The following is a 24,238-nucleotide window of genomic DNA, read 5'->3' as shown; positions in this document are numbered from 1 at the left end:
GACTCACATTAAGCATTTCAAATCCAAAATTAAATCTAGAATCGGCTTCCTATTTCGCAACAAAGCCTCCGTCACTCATGCTGCCAAACATACCCCCGTAAAACTGACTATCCTACCGATCCTTGACTTTGGCGATGTCATTTACAAAATAGCCCCCAACACTCTACTCAGCAAACTGGATGTAGTCTATCACAGTGCCATCCGTTTTGTCACCAAAGCCCCATATACTACCCACCACTGCGACCTGTATGCTCTTGTTGGCTGGCCCTCACTACATATTCGTTGCCAAACCCACTGGCTCCAGGTCATCTATAAGTCTTTGCTAGGTAAAGCCCTACCTTATCTCAGCTCACTGGTCACCATAGCAACACCCACCCGTAGCACGCTCTCCAGCAGGTATATTGCACTGGTCATCCCCAAATCCAACACACCCTTTGGCCACCTTTCCTTCCAGTTCTCTGCTGCCAATGACTGGAATGAATTGCACAAATCACTGAAGCTGAAGAGTTATATCTCCCTCTCTAAATTTAAGCATCAGCTGTCAGAAAAGCTTACCGATGGCTGTGTACAAGTACAGTGAATCTGTAAATAGCACACCCAACTACCCCATCCCCATATTGTTACTTATCCTCTTGCTCTTTTGCACCCCAGTATCTCTACTTGCACATCATCATCTGCACAACTATCACTTCAGTATTAATGCTAAATTGTAATTATTTCGCCTCTATGGCCTTTACCTCCCTACTCTTCTACATTTGCACACATAGATGTTTCTATTGTGTTATTGACTGTACATTTGTTTATGTGTAACTCTGTTGTTGTTTTTGTCGCACTGCTTTGCTTTATCTTGGCCAGGTTGCAGTTGTAAATGAGAACTTCTTCTCAACTGGCCTACCTGGTTAAATAAAGGTGAAATAAAAAAATAAAAAAGCTATATCCCACAGTCAACCCTAATCCTAACTCGGGATCCAAGTGCACAATTATTTTTAGTTCTAGTTCTAGAGTGAGGATTCTAGAGCTCAAATTAAGATCTGGACCTTTAATGTCCTGTCAAATGATGGGCAACCTTACATCCTAGAGTTACAGAAATGGTACTCTGTGTGTTTTGTTCTGCAGGTCATTGTGGGAAGACGTTTGCCATCTTAGAGAGGTATGTCAGCGATGCAGTGCCAAAGACGAGATGGCTTCTGGTGGTGGATGATGACACACTCATCAGGTAAAGCTCTCAGTACACATGCACACAGCCAGACTCACACAGACAGACAGACACAAACAAACAAACAAACAAACAAACAAACAAACAAACAAACAAACAAACAAAAAGCCACAATGGCTGACGGTGTGTCTGAGTGATAGTACCTCCTCAGTCCAACATGTGTGTGTGTACACTTATGCCAAACCCCCTGATGCAGTGAAAAAGCTGTCAAATAAGAAAGTAAAAAAGTTCAAAACTCGTGTCGGGACTGCCTCCTGAGGGCAAAGTCAGCAAACGTATTATATTTTATTTAGTGTGGAAGTTACTGGATGCAGAGAGCAGCGGTGTCAGAATTGGGAGGTTTTGATGAGGAATATCCTACCAAGTTGTTTGTGTGTGCACACCTGTGTGAAGAGAGAATATGTGTGTGTGTGTGTGTCTGCGTGCACACGTGTGTTTGTTTGCATTCGGTGTGTGTTTGTTTGTACATGTATGTCTACCCTCCCCAGCCTGCCCAGACTGCAGATGCTGCTGAGCTGTTATGACCCCTCTGAACCGGTGTGTCTAGGGGAGAGGTACGGCTACGGGCTCGGCCAGGGAGGCTACAGCTACATCACCGGAGGAGGGGGGTGAGTCACAACATCTGCATCCAAAATGGCACCCTATTCCCTTCAGCGTACACTACTTTTGATGGCCCTGGTCAAAAGTAGTGTATTATGTAAGGGATAAGGGTGCCTTTTGGGACTAAGCTAACATCTGACACAGACATTTTGGATTCAGAAATTGATGTTAATTGAGACAGAGGCCATACTTTTAGAGCAGTGGTTCCTAACTCCGGTCCTCGAGTACCTCCAACGAGAGGTCTTCAGATCCGAAATTCCGAGACCCGAGCGGGTCTGGGTCCTAAATTGTCACTTTTGTCTCGGATCACGTGCACCTGCTGCTGAGGAGAGAGAGAGAGGGCGAGTGAGAGGGGCCTCGGCCTATAGGCTACTCTTGATAGCGCAGATGGAGGCCTTTTTCATTGACGTAAAACTAAAGTTAGAGGAGAAAGAGTACAGGGAAAACTAGTCGACAAGGGGATTGTCCTCTGTGGGTACAAGTACAAAATATTGTAGTGAACAAAGGTGACAAGAACATTGGTGCGGCCAAATGGACTATGTGCAACTCGCTATTCAGGTTTGATACAATTTTGTATTTATCATTATTATTATTGTGTATCATTATTATTATTGTAGGCATATTTACAAATCTAAACCATTTCTTTAAATATGTTGTGTTTAGATTCCTTTTGTTGAGGCATTTTCATTGGATAAGTTGTTCGAACTATCTTTTTTATTTTGTGCTCCGTGTTTGTGCTTTAGTTTAAGATAGGTTACAAGTAGGCCTGTTGTAAAATAAATATTATTTGTCTATAGAGCTCGCCAGCTTGTAGTCCGAAAAACCGGAAATTAGTTACCTCTGGTTTGTTCAACCATTCCTAAGGGGGAAATTAATGGGAAAGGAATTGGAAAAATTATAACATATAAGATCTCTTAAGCCTGTGTTTACCACAGACCTTATTTTCTGCATTTCCAAAACTTTCAATCATTTTCCCATAAGCTGTGTCCAACGAACCATGGCGGAGTTCGAGCCTACAAGAAGACGCCATTACTATTGCTCTCTATCGCTGCCATTTGTCGGGTAGGACGACAGTAGGCACCTGCCTTTGTTGGTTATTGCTGCAATATAAGCCTCATAAAAACTTTTGTGAAGGTTTAAATCTTCAAAACTTTTTTTCCTTCTATTGAGCCATTTTATTTGGCCAAGTTAAGTTCCAACTAAAATGTTGTGTTTGCCACAATATAATATAATTACTGGTAGGGCTACTACTGTATATCTACTCGCACTCAAACCATGAAAAGGAAAAAACTAAGAGGGCGTCAGCCGTATTATTAGGTTTTTACACCCAGCTGCCTCGTCAGGCTGCCAACTGGATCATCGGGCTCCCACGCCTCAGCTGGATCGACAGGCTCCCATGCCTCTGCCGGTTCGTCGGGATTTTACTCCCAGCCGGCTTGTCCAGCACCCGTGCCTCGGCCGGGCCTTCAGGCTCGCCCAGGTGGGACGCAGGGTGGCACCCCTAAAGGGGAGGTACTGTCACGCCTTCTCCCGCTCCCCCTCCCTGGCGCTCAAAGGCGCCAGGCTCCCCAGCATTACGTACTACTGCAACAATCATTACACACACCTGCCTTTCCCCCGTCATGCACATCAACGATTATTGGACTCTGTGTCATTACCTGGACATTGTGTCATTACCTCCGCTATCTATTCCCAAGCTCTGTTCCCAGCTTCAGGGTAAATGTTTGTTTATCTTTACATACCCGGTTCTGACGCTGTCTCTGTCCTGTTTGATGTCTGTTCCTTATTAAATGTTCAACTCCCCGTACCTGCTTCTCATCTCCAGCGTCGGTTCTTACAATAACTAAAGAAATCTGCAACTCATTTTGACATTTTTGGTGTCCTTTAGTGGTGGTTTCTTTGCAGCAATTCGACCACGAAGGCCTGATTCACGCTTTCTCCTCTGAACAGCTGATGTTGAGATGTGTCTGTTACTTGAACTCTGAGGTGCAATCTGAGGTGCAGTTAATTGCCGATTTCTGAGGCTGGCAACGCTAATGAACTGATCCTCTGCAGCAGAGGTAATTCTGGGTCATTCCTGTGGTGGTCCTCACGAAAGCCCGTAACTTCATCAGCGCTTGATGGTTGTTGCGACTGCACTTGAAGAAACTTTCAAAGTTCTTGACTGACCTTCATGTAATCCTGTCTAACGCGTTTAAAAATATATATACAGTGGGGCAAAAAAGTATTTAGTCAGCCACCAATTGTGCAAGTTCTCCCACTTAAAAAGATGAGAGAGGCCTGTAATTTTCATCATAGGTACACTTCAACTATGAGAGACAAAATGAGAAAAAAAATCCAGAAAATCACATTGTAGGATTTTTAAATGAATTTATTTGCAAATTATGGTGGAAAATAAGTATTTGGTCACCTACAAACAAGCAAGATTTCTGGCTCTCACAGACCTGTAACTTCTTCTTTAAGAGGCTCCTCTGTCCTCCACTCATGGCACCTGTATTAATGGCACCTGTTTGAACTTGTTATCAGTATAAAAGACACCTGTCCACAACCTCAAACAGTCACACTCCAAACTCCACTATGGCCAAGACCAAAGAGCTGTCAAAGGACACCAGAAACAAAATGGTAGACCTGCACCAGGCTGGGAAGACTGAATCTGCAATAGGTAAGCAGCTTGTTTTGAAGAAATCAACTGTGGGAGCAAATATTCGGAAATGGAAGACATACAAGACCACTGATAATCTCCCTCGATCTGGGGCTCCACGCAAGATCTCACCCTGTGGGGTCAAAATGATCACAAGAACGGTGAGCAAAAATCCCTGAACCACACGGGACGACCTAGTGAATGACATGCAGAGAGCTGGGACCAAAGTAACAAAGCCTACCATCAGTAACACACTACGCCGCCAGGGACTCAAATCCTGCAGTGCCAGACGTGTCCCCCTGCTTAAGCCAGTACATGTCCAGGCCCGTCTGAAGTTTGCTAGAGAGCATTTCGATGATCCAGAAGAAGATTGGGAGAATGTCATATGGTCAGATGAAACTTTTTGGTTAAAACTCAACTCATCGTGGTTGGAGGACAAAGAATGCTGAGTTGCATCCAAAGAACACCATACCTACTGTGAAGCATGGGGGTGGAAACATCATGCTTTGGGGCTGTTTTTCTGCAAAGGGACCAGGACGACTGATCCGTGTAAAGGAAAGAATGAATGGGGCCTTGTATCGTGAGATTTTGAGTGAAAATCTTCTTACATCAGCAAGGGCATCGAAGATGAAACGTGGCTGGGTCTTTCAGTATGACTATGATCCCAAATACACCGCCCGGGCAATGAAGGAGTGGCTTCGTAAGAAGCATTTCAAGGTCCTGGAGTGGCCTAGCCAGTCTCCAGATCTCAACCCCATGTAAAATCTTTGGAGGGAGTTGAAAGTCTGTGTTGCCCAGCAACAGCCCCAAAACATCACTGCTCTAGAGGAGATCTGCATGGAAGAATGGGCCAAAATACCAGCAACAGTGTGTGAAAACCTTGTGAAGACTTACAGAAAACATTTGACCTCTGTCATTGCCAACAAAGGGTATATAACAAAGTATTGAGATAAACTTTTGTTATTGACCAAATACTTATTTTTCACCATAATTTGCAAATGAAGTCATTTAAAAATCCTACAATGAGATTTTCTGGATTTTTTTTCTAATTTTGTCTGTCATAGTTGAAGTGTACCTATGATGAAAATTACAGGCCTCTCATCTTTTTAAGTGGGAGAACTTGCACAATTGGTGGCTGACTAAAGACTTTTTTGCCCCACTGTACACTTAGGTTGGAGTCATTAAAATTAGTTTTTCACCCACGACACTCATTTCTTGTTAACAAACTATAATTTGGGCAAGTTGGTTAGGACATCTACATTGTGCATGACACAGGTATTTTTTCCAACAATTGTTTACAGACAGATCATTTCACTTATAATTCACTGTATCACAATTCCAGTGGGTCAGAAGTTTACATGCACTAAGTTGGCTGTGCCTTTAAACAGCTTGGAAAATTCCAGAAAATGAGGTCATGGCTTTACAAGCTTCTGATAGGCTAATTGACATAATTTGAGTCAATTGGAGGTATACCTGTGGAGGTATTTCCAAACCTGCCTTCAAACTCAGTGCCTCTTTGCTTGACATCATAGGAAAATCCAAAGAAATCCGCCAAGACCTCAGAAAAGAAATTGTAGACCTCCACAAGTCTGGTTCATCATTGGGAGCAATTTCCAAACGCCTGAAGGTACCACATACATCTGTACAAACAATAGTATGCAAGTATAAACACCATGGAACCACGCAGCCATCATACCGCTCAGGAAGGAGACACATTCTGTCTCCTAGAGATGAACGTACTTTTTTGATCAATCCCAGAACAACAGCAAAGGCCCTTGTGAAGATGCTGGAGGAAACAGGTACAAAAGTATCTATATCCACAGTAAAACAAGTCCTATATTGACATAACCTGAAAGGCCACTCAGCAAGGAAAAGGCCACTACTCCAAAACCGCCATTAAAAAGCCAGACTGCGGTTTGCAACTGCACATGGGGACAAATATCATACTTTTTGGAGAAATGTCATCTGGTCTGAGGACAAAATAGAACTGTTTGGCCATAACGACTATTGTTCTGTTTGGAGGAAAAGGGGTAGGCTTGCAAGCTGAAGAACACCATCCCAACCGTGAAGCACGGGGATGGCAGCATCATGTTGTGGGGGTGGTTTGCTACAGGAGGGCTGGTGCACGTCACAAAATAGATGGCATCATGAGGAAAGGAAAATTCTGTGGATATATTGAAGCAACATCAAGACATATGTCTTGGTCGCAAAAGCTTGGTCGCAAATGGGTCTTCCAAATGGACAATGTCCTCAAGCATTCTTCCAAAGTTGTGTCAAAATGGCTTAAGGACAACAAAGTCAAGGTATTGGGGTGGCCATCACAAAGCCCTGACCTCAATCCTATAGAACATTTGTCGGCAGAACTGAAAAAGCGTGTGCGAGCAAGGAGGCCTACAAAACTGACTCAGATACACCAGGTCTGTCATGAGGAATGGGCCAAAATTCACCCAACCTATTGTGGGAAGCTTGTGGAAGGCTACCCAAAATGTTTAACCCAAGTTAAACAATTTAAAGGCATTGCTACCAAATACTAATTGAGTGTATGTAAACTTCTGACCCACTGGGAATGTGATGAAAGAAATAAAAACTGAAATAAATCATTCTCTCTACTATTATTCTGACATTTCACGTTCTTAAAATAAAGTGATGATCCTAACGGACGTAAGACAGGGAATATTTACTAGGATTAAATGTCAGGAATTGTGAAAACTGAGTTTAAATGTATTTGGCTAAGGTGTATGTAAACTTCAGACTTCAACTGTGTAAGTTTTGCTCTCCACTTTCTGGAGGACCGAGTTTTTAAATCGGTGTAATTAGAGTATGATAGTTAAGGAGATGGACAAAACACCTGTATCCGGATTACATCTTCAAACTAAGGGTAACCATGGCATCCGTGACAGGGAGAAGCATCCAACCATGATGTATATGGGTAAGGTACTCTATCTTACTACATTGTCAGATATTATAAATTTCTTATTTTGACAAAGTCGTTTTCATTTCAAGTTAAAGTGTGCTGTTAGCTAATGTTAGCTGGCTGGCTTGCTTGCTATCGTTATTTGTATGATCTTATTATTCGTATCTCAGAGCCATTTTCTTGCCTAGTTATAGCCGAATGTTATCTAGCTAACACTGAACATGGTTGGTTAGCTAACTGCTGATTCATGCAGGGTAGTAATGTCATGAGTTGAGATTATGGTTCATTGTTTACCTACTGTAGCTAGCTACATGTCTTAATAACCTGTTGCGACTCTAGGGGCAGTATTTTCATTTTTGGAAAAAAAACGTTCCCGTTTTAAACGGGATATTTTGTCAGGACAAGATGCTAGAATATGCATATAATTGACAGCTTTGGATAGAAAACACTCTAACGTTTCCAAAACTGTAAAGATATTGTCTGTGAGTATAACAGAACTGATGTTGCAGGCGATAGCCTGAGAAAAATCCAATCCGGAAGTGCCTCATATTTTGAAAGCGCTGCGTTCCAATGAGTCCCTATTGAGCTGTGGATGTCCTATCAACGAGCTTACACTTTCTACGTATTCCCCAAGGTGTCTACAGCATTGTGACGTAGTTTTACGCATTTATGTTGAAGAATAGCCGTAGGCGGCTACATTGCGTAAGTGGTCACATGATGGCAGCCAGGGTGACTCTCGCGTAAAATACAGAGGTAGCCATTACTCCAATCGGTCCTACTGAAAAACAAATTGTCCTGACGGATATATTATCGAATAGATATTAGAAAAACACCTTGAGGATTGATTATAAACAACGTTTGCCATGTTTCTGTCAATATTTTTCGTGACTGCAATTTCCGGGCGATTTCTCAGCCAAACGTGAAGAACAAACGGAGCTATTTCGCCTACAAAAATAATATTTTGGGAAAAAATTTACTTTGGCTATCTACCTGGGAGTCTCGCGAGTGAAAACATCCGAAGCTCATCAAAGGTAAACGATTTAATTTGATTGCTTTTCTGATTTCCGTGACCAAGTTACCTGCTGCTAGCTGGACAAAATGCTATGCTAGGCTATCGATAAACTTACACAAATGCTTGTCTAGCTTTGGCTGTAAAGCATATTTTGAAAATCTGAGATGACAGGGTGATTAACAAAAGGCTAAGCTGTGTCTCAATATATTTCATTTGTGATTTTCATGAATAGGAATATTTTCTAGGGATATTTATGTCAGTTGAGTTATGCTAATTCGTTTCAGGCGATGATTACGCTCCCGCATGGGAGTCACAAGATTAACAAAAGACTTCAATATGCAAAAAACCATATCGGGTGTGTTCGTAAATAGAGTCTGGCCATCTACTCCAATTTCAGAGCACTCTCGTCTGTGTGCCAGAGCGAAGAGTAACTGATGAATTTGTGAACGCTCAACACCCGTTGAATATTGCTGGTGTCTGTAAAAGTCCCAAAAAAGTGTAATTAACTTGTTGCCAGCAGCAGTTACAGTTACCAACACTCTGCATAACATGAAAACAACCTAACCAGCTCTGCTAGGGTGAGTAATGTTCAGTGAGCTGTTCTCTCATTTGTGTCTGGAAGTAGCTAGCAAGTTAGCCAGTTAACTTGGGTGCTTGACTGCTGTTGTTAGTACAGAACGCTTGGACCAACCCTTTGAAGAGATGGGTCGGGCTAAAGCTTAAGATGGTGTGAATGATGCTTAATGGGTGTAGACAAAGAAGAGCTCTCCAGTTGGTACCAAAACATTCAAAGGCCATTTTCTCAAAAGTGAGATTACAAGTTTATCAACTTTCAAAGCAGAACTACTTTCCCATTGTTCCTCAAATGCAGTGTATGATATACCATTTTATAGCTCTCCGTCTCTGCTTTTATCCAATGTAAAATACACCATTTCAACATTTTCTACATAAGACTGGATCAAGGCGGTCGGTCACATATGGACTTGGTCTTTTACTAAATAGGGCTATCTTCTGTATATCAACCCTACCTTGTCAAAACACAACTGATTGGCTCAAATGCATTAAGAAGGAAAGAAACTCCACAAATGAACTTTTAACGAGGAACATCTGTTAATTGAAATGCATTCCAGGTGACTACCTCATGAAGCTGGTTGAGAGAATACCAAGAGTGTGCAAAACTGTCATCAAGGCAAAGGGTGGCTACTTTGAAAAATCTAAAATATATTGTAGCGACCCTGGGTTTATAAGCGCGGAAATCGACTCTGCCGCTTGAGCATGCTTTTGCGGCACAGTGGATAAATCAAATCAAATCAAATTTATTTGTCACATACACATGGTTAGCAGATGTTAATGCGAGTGTAGCGAAATGCTTGTGCTTCTAGTTCTGACAATGCAGTAATAACCAACGAGTAATCTAACCTAACAATTCCAAAACTACTACCTTATACACACAAGTGTAAAGGGATAAAGAATATGTACATAAAGATATATGAATGAGTGATGGTACAGAACGGCATAGGCAAGATGCAGTAGATGGTATTGAGTACAGTATATACATATGAGATATACATGTATTACATAAAGATGCAGTAGATGATATAGAGTACATATGAGATGTGTAATGTAGGATATGTAAACATTATATTAAGTAACATTGTTTAAAGTGGCTAGTGATATATTTTACATACATTTCCATAAATTCTCATTATTAAAGTGGCTGGAGTTGAGTCAGTGTGTTGGCAGCAGCCACTCAATGTTAGTGGTGGCTGTTTAACAGTCTGATGGCCTTGAGATAGAAGCTGTTTTTCAGCTTCGGACCTCGGGCTAGAAGGTCGAGGGTTCGAGACCTGCTCCCTACCTGTTTCATTACAATATTTTGATTTGTTTAACACTTTTTTTTGGTTACTACATGATTCCATATGTGTTATTTCATGGTTTTGATGTCTTCACTATTATTATTAATGTAGAAAATAGTACAAATAAAGGAAAAACTCTGCAATGAGTAGGTGTGTCCAAACTTTTAACTGGTACTGTATGTACGAAATGTTTCAAATGGGAAGCATGCGGACGCCTTAAGACCGACGTCGCTTTTATCTTTTTTCAGACGATTTTGTCGTACATTAATGATTTCACTTGTCTGAATCGAATATTCCCATTTCTTATCAAGAGGGGAAAAGGAAATATTCCGGAACTTTAGGCTACACATTTGATATTTGAAACAAAATCGTGATTGTGTTGTATTTCGAACAAACAATATTGTATTCTAATATTGTGAGGATAGTGGAGAATATATACGTATTTAAGTTATTAGTCGAACAACGTGATAAGACTCAATAGTGAACCTTTATAATTTAGTACAGGGCTACTATACAAAATAGTCATTTGGCCAGTAGGCCTACCGTGGCATATTGTAGCCTACTTTATTGAAGAAACAATGTCTGAATATGAAAGAAATGTAGTAAGGAGAGTAATTTCGTGTTATTTGGAAGTCGTTATCCAAAGAAACAGATGCAAAGTGTTTTGTTTTATAATTATATTTACAGTTTCTATCACAGTCATTGCTGCAATCAATATCACTTTAATTGACAATGTGGTAGGCTTTATTATTTAAAAGTTATTATTTAAAAGTTGTTTTTGAATAGCTTTCTTTTTCAGTTATTGACATGGGTTACATTTCCAGTTTAATCATGTTATTTCAGTTGTAATATGTCACATTCTTCCATTTATCTTTTTCATATTTCGATTTCATTGTTCTTTGTAGGATGTTTTTTCATTGGGGCGGAAGTAGTGAAGGTAGACAATGACCATTTCTGCTGTCTAGTATTCAGCAGGTTTGACACAATAACAGCGTCAGATCAGCCGGTCTAGCAGATTTATTGTGCAGTTTTTTTTGTTTGTTATTTTAGCTCGGAGCTACGTGTAATCTCCCGTTTAGTAGCGTGTCAATAAATCCAGCGGCAACCTGCAGGTAATCTGCAGGTTCCGCGTCTTCGTTGCAATCAGGCCATTCGTTCATAAATATTTGTGGGATCTGTATGTGTACTGTACATGTGAAATTACCAGACTACCATGCGAAGGGTCGCTCTTCACTGGAAATATTCAACATAAACCTTTAAAGTCCTACTCCAGTCTCCTTTTCAACTCCTTTATCACCTAGTTCTTAACAAAAGGCACATCCACGTGTCCTCTGACAAGGCACAAATGATGGGGGTGTTTTTTTCCCCTCTTTTGTTCTCTAATGCTCCTATTTTGTTCCTCAAGCAAGGGGGAGGCCTATGACACTAGACCTTTAATGGCCTACTCCATGAATTTGACACTAAAAAAACACAATTTTGCTCAAAACATATTTGTTTACCTGTGTGTACATTACTATATTTATACATGTGGTATTGTTTTTCAACCAAAAACAAATAGCTGGAATGCGTCTGAGTTGTCAATCCACCTTGTTTTCCCTTAATTGTGTTGGTCAGAGTAGTGATGTTGATGTGTGTGTTAATAATGATAATAATAAAAATGTATTGGATTCTCCACCCAGGTGCTCAATCATTTTCTGTGCCAGAATGATCAACACACACAAACTAATGTGTGTTGGGGTGTGTGTGTGTTGTGTCCTGTCAGGATGGTGTTCAGTAGGGCCGCGGTGGTGAGGCTCCTGGCCAGTGACTGCAAGTGTTACAGTGATGACGCCCCTGATGACATGGTGCTGGGGATGTGTCTCAACGCTCTGGGGCTTCCTGTCACACATAGCTCCCTCTTCCACCAGGTAAAACACTGAACTTACCCATTATTACCCTTATGCCAGGAACCCACAGTTTGGAATTTTATTGGCACGATTCATGTCACATACTATTTTCATGATTGTTCATTCATCATCGTATATGAAAGATGGGAGCTCTAGAGTCGCTCAGTGTGGCAAGGTCAACAATAGCCGATTTACTGCACTTGTGATTTCCTGACAACACCAAGTCTTCCCGAACAAAAGTCTAGCATGTCAGAATTGTCTGTGCTGTGTGAACCCTGCTACAAAGGAGATTCCACGCCAATAGGAACGCTGTATGCTGGCATGCACTGTAGAAAAGATGAAGCAATTGGGATATCTTTCTACACAGTATGTTATCTAACATTTTCAACACCCTACATGACAATTTCTAAGTATCCGATTTGATTAACCATATTGTAGGCCTACTAGAACACAGATGATTGCACATTTGACAAATAAGCACTTTCTGCTATGTTCTATTTTGAAAAGACATTCAAATCAAAAGAAATTTAACTTAATTTATACAAGTCGTAAGTGAGAACACCCTTCAGATAGCAAATCCTAAAGATGTATCAGCTGTTATGTCGTACAGTGGAGCACATCCACTGCACGACATAGCAAAGAAGTTTGGATGATCAAAACTGCACTGTGGGAGAGAGCCGTTACCTTATAAATGTTTATCCATTGTCCTTACCTAATACCAACTACAGTTGCGCACAAGTACTAAATAGAGCCATGACTACATGGAACTCTATTCCACATCAGGTAACTGATGCAAGCAGTAACTTTTTAAAAACAGATAGAAATATACCTTATGGAACAGTGGGGACTGTGAAGCAACACAAACATAGGCACATGTGGAAGTGATGGAGTAGGGGCCTGAGGGCACACAGCGTGTTGTGAATGTATTGTAATGTTTTAAATGTTTGCTGGACCCCAGGGAGAGTAGCTGCTGCCTTGCCCGTTTTCTTAGACCTAATATTCTTTACCCAAAATGTAAAAACAAATCACAGTACGTCAATTTCACAGTTCAACAAAGGTTGTTGTAGCAAGGCTCAGGTAACAAAGACACTAGTCTTTGGTATCCAATAGCCAATATCCCTCCTTAGTTTCCTCCTCACTTTCTCCTCGTCCCCTGGGGGACTGGTTGTCTCTGTACCAGTGTATTTAATAACCCTGTTTAAGAGAAGCAATTACAGCAGTCTCCAGTGCAGTCTCCTGTGGCTGACAGAAATGGAAGGTGTTGAAAGGAATTGTTCACTCAAATTACAAAATGGCATATTGGTTTTCTTGCCCTGTAAGCGGTCTGTGGACAAGGTAAGGGAGGCCGGTATAATGATTGTTATGTCCCTCCAGGCTCGACCTGAAGACTACTCCAGAGACTTCCTAGCCCACCAGGTGCCCATCTCCTTCCACAAACACTGGAACATCGACCCCGTCGCCGTCTTCAACAGGTGGCTAAAGGACGAGTCGAGGTCAACAAGCCCACGTGGACTAAACAAGAGCACCAAGGAAGAGTTATAGTCACTCAGACACGATCAGTCTTGTGTGTGTGTGTGTGGAGTCATGGACAAACAAATTGTCTGCATGTTTCCTCCGTCGGTGTAAACGTTTTCTATATTGTGAATCTTGCGTAGATATAATTTGGAGGGTTCATGCAAGTCTCTGTCCATGACTGTGTGTTTGGGAACTTATTCATGACGGAGGCCAGGCACGGTAGAACAGCCCACTACTATGGACTTTCAAAGGTAATTTACGCTTGGGCCAACATGCTCAACATTTACCATGAATGCGATCTCCGCGAACTTCGGGGAAAACGCCTTTAGAAGACACATTGTCGGCTGTCTAGCGCGCAGTATTGTATTGAATCCCGGCCACAGTTTCAATAGATTTGCATGTTGAGGTTGTCAGTGTGTTGTCAGGCTCTTGTCTGTGTATATTTATAATATATAATCAATTTCTTGCCAAATTGAACAATGAAACTCATTTTTTTTCTTAAGGACATATATCAACATTATTGCTACATGCTGTACAATGTGTACTATTTTTATAAAAACGTATTTGCGGTGTCTTAATGGAGTTTTATTTCTGCCATTTGGTTTCAGGGTTAATTCACTACTACTAATTCTGACTGTAAATATCACACACAAAACAAATACTGTTTATTGGATTTTAAATAGAATCTTAGAGAAATGTCTCCAGATGTTTTGTTGATAACTTTGAAAGCAAAGGGCCTTGCGGGGGGGGGGGGAGGCATATATCCATCATGGCACACTAGCTTTCCTCATTACTTCGTGAATGATCAGTTTTAACTTTTGTAACTTTATTTATTGAAAGCTTATCAGTACAGGCCCAGCATGGGGACAGGGATGTGGTTAAATTAATATGTGTCTGCAGGTTTGTTTTTTCCTTATAAATTAAGCCCTAGACAACCAGGTGTGGGGACCTTACTAATTAGTGAACTTAATTTATCAAGTACAAGGGAGGAGGGGAAACCAGCAGACAATCAGCCCACCATGGAATGAGTTTGACACCTGCTTTATATGGTGTAAAGTCAAGTTTGTGTCATTCACCAAGAATGGAGTGTCCTCTTATTATGGGTCCCCATTAGCTGCCTAGGCAGCAGCTACTCTTCCTGTAGGTCTGGCAAAATTAAGGTAGTTATACATTTTTAAAAACATTACAATACATTCATAACAGATTTCACAACACACTAAGTGTGTGCCCTCAGGCCTATACTCCACGACCACATATCTACAACACAAAAGCCGTGTGTGTCATGTGGCAGACCACGGGGTTGGGTCAAAACATTTACACAGGTCAGACACAGAGTAGGATTAGCTCCGTTTCAAAGGTGTTTATTAAAATAATAGTCCAAAAGAAAAGGATAGGTCTCCCCCAAGAGACCCTCTCTGGGATACCGTCTACTGGGCTCCGGGTCTTGCTGTATCCTGTGGGAATCAAAACTGAACTCACTCCTGTTACCTCTGCAACCGTCCCCAGCTATACGGGAGTCCTTTCCTCCCCCAGTCTCTCTCTTGTGTGCTGCCCTTCTGGCAGCTTTATGGCACTTGTACAGCTGGTGAGCAATCAGCCCTTGATTACTCACCAACTCCCAATCAACCCCAATTAGTCCTGACCGTCCAGCAGATGGAGCCATCGCCTCGTGATGTCTACTCCGTCTGTCACCAGGCCTCGACGAGTCTCCCCCTGGTGGCTGACCTGCTGTATGCCACAGTTATATGTGTGTATGCATGTGTCTGTGTTTGTGTTGCTTCACAGTCCCTGCTCTTCCATAAGGTGTATTTTTCTCTCTTTTTTCTCTCTCAGATTTTACTGCTTGCATCAGTTACCTGATGTGGAATAGCTCTATGTAGTGCTGTGCGCCTCCCATAGTCTGTTCTGGACTTGGGGATTGTGAAGAGACCTCTGGTGGCATGTCTTGTGGGGTATGCATGGGTGTCTGAGCTGTGTGCTAGTTGTTTAAACAGACAGCTCTGTGCTTTCAACATGTCAATAGCTCTCACAAATACATTGCTAAATTTCCACATTATTTATTACAATATATAGTTGAGGTTTGTGGTTCAGTGAATGATTTGTCCCAAATGCAATGCTTTTAGTTTTTTTTTAAATATTTAGGACTAACTTATTCCTTGCCACCCATTCTGAAACTAAACTAAGTGTTGCAGTCATTTCAGTCACTGTAGTAGCTGACGTGTATAGGGTGAGTCATCCGCATACATAGACAGCCAGTGGCAAGTCGTTAGTGAAGATTATAAAAGTAAGGAATTCCTTATTCTACCTTGAATCTAAGGAAGTCTCAGATTTTGCTCACCTGAAGTAGAGTATATTGTGATAAATTGCAGGCCACACTATTTGCCTAGAGAGTTCTCAGCTATACTTTTCGTGGCTGTTTATTTACCACAACAAACAGATGCTGGCACTAAGACTGCACTCAGTCAGCTGTATAAGGAAATAAGCAAACAGGAAACCACTCACCCAGAGGCGGCGCTCCTAGTGGCCGGAGACTTTAATGCAGTGAAACTTAAATCAGTTCTACCAAATCTCTATCAACATGTTAAATGTGCAACCAGAGGAGAAAAATTCTACATCACCCTTACTCCACACACAGAGACACGTACAAAGTTCTCCCTCGCCCTCCATTTGGTAAATCCGACCACAACTCTATCCACCTGATTCCTATTTGGAAGCAAACATTAAAGCAGGAAGCACCAGTGACTCGGTCTATAAAAAAGTGGTCAGATGAAGCAGATGCTAAACTACAGAACTGTTTTGCATATTCCGGGTTTCTTCCGATGACATAGAGGAATACACCACATCAGTCACTGGCTTTATCAATAAGTGCATCGAGGACGTCGTCCCCACAGTGACTGTATGTACATTCCCCAACCAGAAGCCATGAATCCCAGGCAGCATTCGGCACTGAGCTAAAGGGTAGAGCTGCCACTTTCAAGGTGCGGGACTCTAACCCGAAAGCTTACAAGAAATCCCGCTATGCCCTGCAACGAACCATCAAACAGGCAAAGCGTCAGTACCGGGCTAAGATTGAATCCTACTACACCGTCTTCGACGCTCGTCGGATATGGCAGGGCTTGCAAACTATTACAGACTACAAGGGGAAGCACAGCTGCGAGCTGCCCAGTGACACAAGCCTACCAGACGAGCTAAATCACTTCTATGCTCGCTTCGAGGCAAGCAACACTGAGGCATGCATGAGAGCATCAGCTGATCCGGACGACAGTGTGATCACGCTCTCCTTAGCCGACGTGAGTAAGACCTTTAAACAGGTCAACATACACAAGGCTGCGGGGCCAGACGGATTACCAGGACGTGTGCTCCAGGCATCTGCTGACCAACTGGCCAACTGGCAGGTGTCTTTACTGACATTTTCTGTAATACCGACATGTTTCAAGTAGACCACCATAGTCCCTGTGCCCAAGAACACAAAGGCAACCTGCCAAAATGACTACAGACCCATAGCACTCACGTCCGTAGCCATGAAGTGCTTTAAAAGGCTGGTCATGCCTCACATCAACAACATTATCCCAGAAACCCTAGACCCACTCCAATTTGCATACCGCCCAAACAGATCCACAGATGATGCAATCTCTATTGCACTCCACATTGCCCTTTCCCACCTGGACAAAAGGAACACCTATGTGAGAATGCTATTCATTGACTACAGCTCAGCGTTCAACACCATAGTTCCCTCAAAGCTCATCACTAAGCTAAGGATCCTGGGACTAAACACCTCCCTCTGCAATTGTATCCTGGACTTCCTGACGGGCCGCCCCCAGGTGGTGAGGGTAGGTAGCAACACATCTGCCACACTGATTCTCAACACTGGATCTCCCCAGGGGTGCGTGCTCAGTCCCCTCCTGTACTCCCTGTTCACCCACGACTGCATGGCCAGGCATGACTCCAACACCATCATTAAGTTTGCAGACGACACAACAGTGGTAGGCCTGATCACCGAGACAACCTATAGGGAGGACAGAGACCTGGCCGAGTGGTGGCAGAATAACAACCTATCCCTCAATGTAACCAAGACAAAGGAGATGATTGTGGACTACAGGAAAAGGAGCGCTGAGCACGCCCCCATTCTCATCAACGGGGCTGAAGTGGAGCATGTTGAGAGCTTCAAGTTCCTTGGTGTCCACATCAACAACAAACTAGAATAGTCCAGACACACCAAGACAGCCGTGAAGAGGGCACGACAAGCCTATTCCCCCTCAGGAGACTGTAAAGATTTGGCATAGGTCTTGAGATCCTCAAAAGGTTCTACAGCTGCAACATCAAGAGCATCCTGACTGGTTGCATCACTGCCTGGTACGGCAATTGCTCGGCCTCTGACCGCAAGGCACTACAGAGGGTAGTGCGTACGGCCCAGTACATCACTGGGGCAAAGCTGCCTGCCATCCAGGACCTCTACACCAGGCAGTGTCAAAAAAGGCCCTAAAAATTGTCAAAGACCCCAGCCACCCCAGTTATAGACTGTTCTCTCTACTACCGCATGGAAAGCGGTACCAGAGTGCCAAGTCTAGGACAAAAAGGCTTCTCAACAGTTTTTACACCCACGCCATAAGACTCCTGAACCGGTAATCAAATCATATGGCTACCCAAACTATTTGCATTGTGTGCCCCCCCAACCCCTCTTTTACACTGCTGCTACTCTCTGTTTATCATATATGCATAGTCACTTTAACTATACATTAATGTACATACTTCCTCAATTGGCCCGACCAACCAGTGCTCCCGCACATTGGCTAACCGGGCTATCTGCATTGTGTCCCACCACCCGCTAACCCCTCTTTTTATGCTACTGCTACTCTCTGTTCATCATATATGCATAGTCACTTTAACCATACCTACATGTACATTCTACCTCAATAAGCCTGACTAACCGGTGTCTGTATATAGCCTTGCTACTGTTATTTTCAAATGTCTTTTTACTGTTGTTTTATTTCTTTACTTACCTACACACACACACATACCTTTTTTCATACTATTGGTAAGCATTTCACTGTAAGGTTTACACCTGTTGTATTCGGCCAACTTGACAAAAACACTTTGATTTGATTTGATTATGTTGGAGGCTTCCATTAAAGAACACCCTTTGCGTTCTGTTAGACAGGTAACTCATCTCCACAATATAGCAGGGTGTATAAAGCCATAAACTCCAAAGACTTTTACTGTTATTCTTTATTTCATATATATTGGTTTCATAGTGTAGTTTCTTCTTTTTATTTAGTTTAGTCACATGATTTCTCAGTTTACAGTACGCTTACCAATCGGTTGTGCAGCCAGGCTTATTTGCCATTCCTTTTGCCTCATCCTTATCAACCATAACATTTTTAAATTCCTTATCAGTCCACGAGGATTTATGAGTTTTTACAGGCATTTTCTTAATGGGTGCATGCTTATCAGTAACTGCGTAAGCAATTTCATAAATGTGTCCAAGTGCAGCGTCTGGTTGATCCTCATTACACACCATGGACCAACATATATTCTTTACATCAACAGGAATCGGAATCGCTGCAAAATGTATTGTTTGAACTCTTATACACTATATTAGGCCAGCCTTTGGAACTTTGGTTTTCCTAGATACGGCTACTATATTGTGATCACTACATCCGATGGATCTGGATACTGCTTTCAAGCCGATTTCTGCCGCATTAGTAAATATGTGATCGATACATGTCGATGATTTAAATCCTGTGCTGTTTGTAACTACCCTGGTACTGATAACCTAAACCAGGTTGCAGGCACTGGTTACAGTTTGAAGCTTTTTCTTGAGTGGGCAGCTTGATGAATGCGACTCAATATTTAAATTAATTGAATTCAATTAGCTTTATTGGCATGAAGTAACAATGTACGTATTGCCAATGCTTACTTTGGAGATTTACAATATTAACACAATACAAATAATAATAGTCAATATTGTCAATGGGACAACAGAAACAACAATAATCAAGGCTCAAAATAACCATATGTTGATCAATAACTATAAGCATAGAGGATATGTGCAGGTTGGTTGGTCTGTCAGACACTGTCCCTCATCTTATGGAAGCCAACAATGTAGTGCGTTGGCCAACCCACAGTTCTCTGCGTCCTCCCCCAACAGGACGGGTATCCTATTCTCATCAGAGTGGTCTTTCAAACCTTGAATAAGGGTTTTACATTTGGGGAAATTAAACTCTAATTGTTTAATATTTTTAACATTTTGTCAGGAAATGCAGATCTGTCTCGGGTTCTGCTGTGGTGCAGTGGGTGCACAGCCTTTCCTTTACAGGGAGTCAGGTTTTCCTGTGTTTTTCTAAGGTTTTGATCAGTAACCATGGTCAAATAGTTAGCCACGGTGTAGAGTCGATTTAGGGCCAGATAGCACTCCATTTTACTTTGTGCTTGTGTTTGTCATGAGTCCGACCGAGGGTGGCTCCCCTTCCCGGTCGGGTGGCACTCGGCGGTCGTCGTCGCCGGCCTAATAGCTGCCACTGATTGTCTTTCCTCCCCTCCTTGTATGTTTATTGTTAGCACCTGTTAGTTAGTAATTAGTTGGGCTTTATTAGACAGCCGGCACGCCTCTTTCTTTGTGCCGGGATTAATCATTGTGACCTTCGTGTAGGTAGTAGAGGTGGGCCGGTGGGCCAACGTGTTTGCTCCTGGTCGTGAATTTTCTGCTATACTGTTTTCGTCCCCCGTGTTTGGGGCATTTGATTTTGAGCACCCAGTGTTGCGTGAGTGCATTAAAAGAGCACAGTATTGCACTCTCTGTTTCCTGCGTCTGACTCCACAACCACGACACCCGGGAGCGTTACAGTGTTTCCCAATAAGCAATGTAGTTTCGTTTATTCTGATTGATTGGATGTTCTGGTGCTGGGGCTTCAGTGTGTTAGTAGAACAGGTTTGTGAACTCCCAGGAACAGCTTTTTACTCAGCTCTTGGCATTGCAGGGCTTGGTAAGGATACAGTATAAGAGGGGGTCACTGTATTTTAGATGTTTCCAAAACTTAGTTGCTTTTTTTTTGTTTTTATTATTAGTGGATATTGGCCTAATTCTGCTCTGCATGCATTGTTTGTAGTTTTCCTCTGGACATGTTGGAGAATCTTACAGAACTCCGCATGCAGGGTTTCAATGGGGTGTTTGTCCCATTGGGTGAAATCTTGTTTTACAAGTGGACCCCACACCTCACTACCATGAACTGCAATTGGTTCAATGACACATTCAATTAGTTTTAGCCAAATTTTAATAGGTATTTCAATTTGAATTCGTTTTTTAATGGCGTAGAATGCTCTGCGTGCTTTCTCTCAGTTCATTATTCAGGTGTCCAGTTGAGCTTATTTTGAAACCTAAGTAGTTGTAGTACGTGCAGTACTCTATATATTTTGTACCAATTGAGAACTTTTTGTCTAATTCCCAGAGATCTGGATCTTCTCTAGAAAAGTAATTATTTTTGTATTTTTGGGGTTTACTGCCAGGGCCCAGATCTGGCAGTACTGCTCTAGCAGGTGGGTGCTGTGGGTGACAGCAGGCACAGGTCATCTGCGAAGAGCAGGCATTTAACCTCTGAATTGTGAAGCCTAACACCAAGGGCTGAGGATTTTTCTAGAATAGTGGCCAACTTGTTGATGTAAATATTGAAGAGTGCAGGGCTCATATTGCAACCATGGCGAAGGCCCCGCCCCGGTTTTAAAATCTGTTATTTTCTTGACAATTTTGATGCTGCACGTGTTGCCAATTTACATTGCTTTAATTATGTCATATGTTTTACCCCCTACACCACTTTCAATAACTTAGTTATTAACTTAGTGTAGTAGTTAGTTAACTTAGTGTAGGACAGTATTTTCACGTCCGGATGAAATGCATGCCCAAATTCAACTGCCTGCTACTCATCCCCAAAAGATGAGATATGTATGTTATTAGTAGATTTGGATGGGAAACACTCTGAAGTTTCTAAAATAGTTTGAGTCATGTCTGTGAGTATAACAGAACTTATTTAGCAGTTGAAACCCCGAGGACAAACAATTCAGATATTTATGGGTTTTCATTGGGAATTTCTAAGGGACCTTCTTGCAGTTCCTATCGCTTCCACTGGATGTCAATAGTCTTTAGAAATTGGTTGAGGTTTTTCCTTTGTGTAATGAAGAAGTACGGCCATCTTGAAATAGGGTAACTTGAAATGTACTGTTAGATAGAGGCACGTGACCAGAAAGCATGCTACAGTTTGTTTTCCTCCTGTATTGAACACAGATCATCCCGTCTTCAATTGTTTCGATTATTTACGTAAAAAAATACCTAAAGTTGTATTACAAAAGTAGTTTGAAATGTTTTGGCAAAGTTTACAGGTAACTTTTTAGATATTTTGTAGTCACGTTGCGCAAGCTTGCCTTAGCTTTTCTAACTGCCTGTGTATATTTGTTCCTAACTTCTCTGAAAAGTTGCATATCACGGGGGCTATTCGATGCTAATGCAGAACGCCACAGGACGTTTTTGTGCTGGTCAAGGGCAGACAGGTCTGGCGTGAACCAAGGACTATATCTATTCCTTGTTCTACATTTTTTGAGAGGGGCATGCTTATTTAAGATGGTGAGGAAGGCACTTTTAAAGAATAGCCAGGCATCATCTACTGACGCGATGATGTCAATGTCATTCCAGGATACCCCGGCCAGGTCGATTAGAAAGGCCTGCTCGCAGAAGTGTTTCAGGGAGCGTTTGACAGTGATGAGGGATGGTCGTTTGGTCGCAGACCCATTATGGATGCAGGCAATGAGGCAGTGATCGCTGAGATCTTGATTGAAAACAGCAGAGGTGTATTTTGGGGGCGAATTAGTTAGGATGACATCTATGAGGGTGCCCGAGTTTACTGATTTGGTGTTGTACCTGGTAGGTTCATTGATAATTTGTGTGAGATTGAGGGCATCAAGCTTAGTTTGTAGGATGGCCAAGGTGTTAAGCATGTCCCAGTTTAGGTCACCTAGTACTACGAGCTCAGAAGATAGATGGGGGGCAATCAATTCACATATGGTATCGAGGGCACAGCTGGGGGCAGAGGGAGGTCTATAGCATGCGGCAACAGTGAGAGACTTGTTTCTGGAAAGGTGAATTTTTAGAAGTAGAAGCACAAATTGTTTGGGTACAGACGTAGAAAGTAATACAGAGCTCTTCAGGCTATCTCTGCAGTAGATTGCAACACCGCCCCCTTTGGCAGTTCGATCTTGGCGGAAAACGTTATAGTTAGCAATGGAGAATTCAGGGTTTTTGGTGGTTTTCCTAAGCCAGGATTCAGACACGGCTAAGACATCCGGGTTGGCAGAGTGTGCTAAAGCAATGAGTAAAACAAACTTGGGGAGTAGGCTTCTAATGTCAACATGCATGAAACCAAGGCTTTTATGTTTACAGAAGTCAACAAATGAGAGCACCTGGGGGGTGGGAGTGGAGCTAGGCACTGCAGGACCTGGATTAACCTCCACATCACCAGAGGAACAGAGGAGAAGTAGGATAAGGGTACATCTAAAAACTATACGAACTGGTCGTCTAGCACGTTCAGAACAGAGAGAAAAAGGAGCAGGTTTCTGGGCACGATAGCATAGATTCAAGGCATAGTGTACAGACAAAGGTAAGGTAGGATGTGAGTACATTGGAGGGAAACCTAGGCATTGAGTAATGAAGAGAGAGATATAGTCTCTAGAGATGTTTAAACCAGGTGATGTCATCGCATATGTCAGAGGTGGAACAACATGGTGGGTTAAGGCATATTGAGCAGGGCTAGAGGCTCTACAGTGAAATAAGACAGTAATCACTTACCAGGACAGTAATGGACAAGGCATATTGATATTAGAGAGAGGCATGCATAGCCAAGTGAACATATGGGTCCATTGGGTGGTTGGGCTGGCTGGGGGACACAGCGATTCAGACAGTTAGCAGGCTAACAAGCTAACAGTTGGTAGGCCGGGGCTAAACAAGATAGAAGCTAGTAGACCGGGGCAAGCTATCAGTTAGCAGGTCGGGTTAGCAAGCAAGCAGTTAGTATGGGCTAGCAGTTATAGACCGGGCAGGTAAGCTAGCAGTATGCAGGCCGGGGCCAGCAGCTAGCAGTTAGTAGATCGGGGCAAGCTAGCAGTTAGCAGACCGGGTTAGCAAGCAAGCAGATAGCAGGGGATAGAAAGTTAGCCTTTGGGGGACGTCGTGATGGGGGTAAGTCTGTTTTTGCCTCTTCGTGCGGCGACGTCGATAGACCAGTCGTGGAATTAGTAGGGTTCCAAGTAGCTCTAGGTAGCTAGCAGGCCTAGCTGGTTAGCATAATGGGCTTTCAGCGGGCGTCGCGCCTGAGGGGCCTGTTGGAGTCCTCGGGCAGATTATGTTGGTATTCCGGTCGAAGGGGATCTGCGGGGTTCCATGCCCCGTACCAGCTGTAAGAAGGGGTCCGGATATTGTAGCCCAGGAGTATACTTCGGTGGTAGCACAGGAGCCCTGGCCGGGCTAGCTTCAAGCTAATTGGTGCTTGCTCTGGGATGGAAACGCTAGCCAGGAGTAGTCATCCGGGATTGCGGTTAGCTAGTTGTGAAGATCCAGA

The 24,238-nt window shown here is 42.7% G+C and overlaps 1 protein-coding gene across 1 annotated transcript in view; it reads left to right on the top strand.

Annotated features, from left to right (window-relative positions):
• LOC110507325 (beta-1,3-glucosyltransferase) overlaps window positions 1-14,214 on the top strand; it is a 186,150-nt gene extending 171,936 nt beyond the window's left edge. The window contains exons 12-15 of the mRNA XM_021587245.3: window positions 1,117-1,216; window positions 1,705-1,824; window positions 12,002-12,146; window positions 13,500-14,214. Of these exons, the coding sequence (XP_021442920.1) occupies window positions 1,117-1,216; window positions 1,705-1,824; window positions 12,002-12,146; window positions 13,500-13,667 (533 nt within the window). The 3' untranslated portion in view covers window positions 13,668-14,214. The remainder of the gene's footprint in view (window positions 1-1,116; window positions 1,217-1,704; window positions 1,825-12,001; window positions 12,147-13,499) is intronic.
• The last annotated feature ends 10,024 nt before the right edge of the window (window positions 14,215-24,238 follow it).

The sequence above is a fragment of the Oncorhynchus mykiss genome, chromosome 27, assembly GCF_057628025.1.
Source record: "Oncorhynchus mykiss isolate SJ-2025 chromosome 27, ASM5762802v1, whole genome shotgun sequence".
Classification (NCBI taxonomy): domain Eukaryota; kingdom Metazoa; phylum Chordata; class Actinopteri; order Salmoniformes; family Salmonidae; genus Oncorhynchus; species Oncorhynchus mykiss.
The sequence above is the reverse complement of the archived record's forward strand: the minus strand, read 5'-3'. Positions and strand labels throughout refer to the sequence as shown.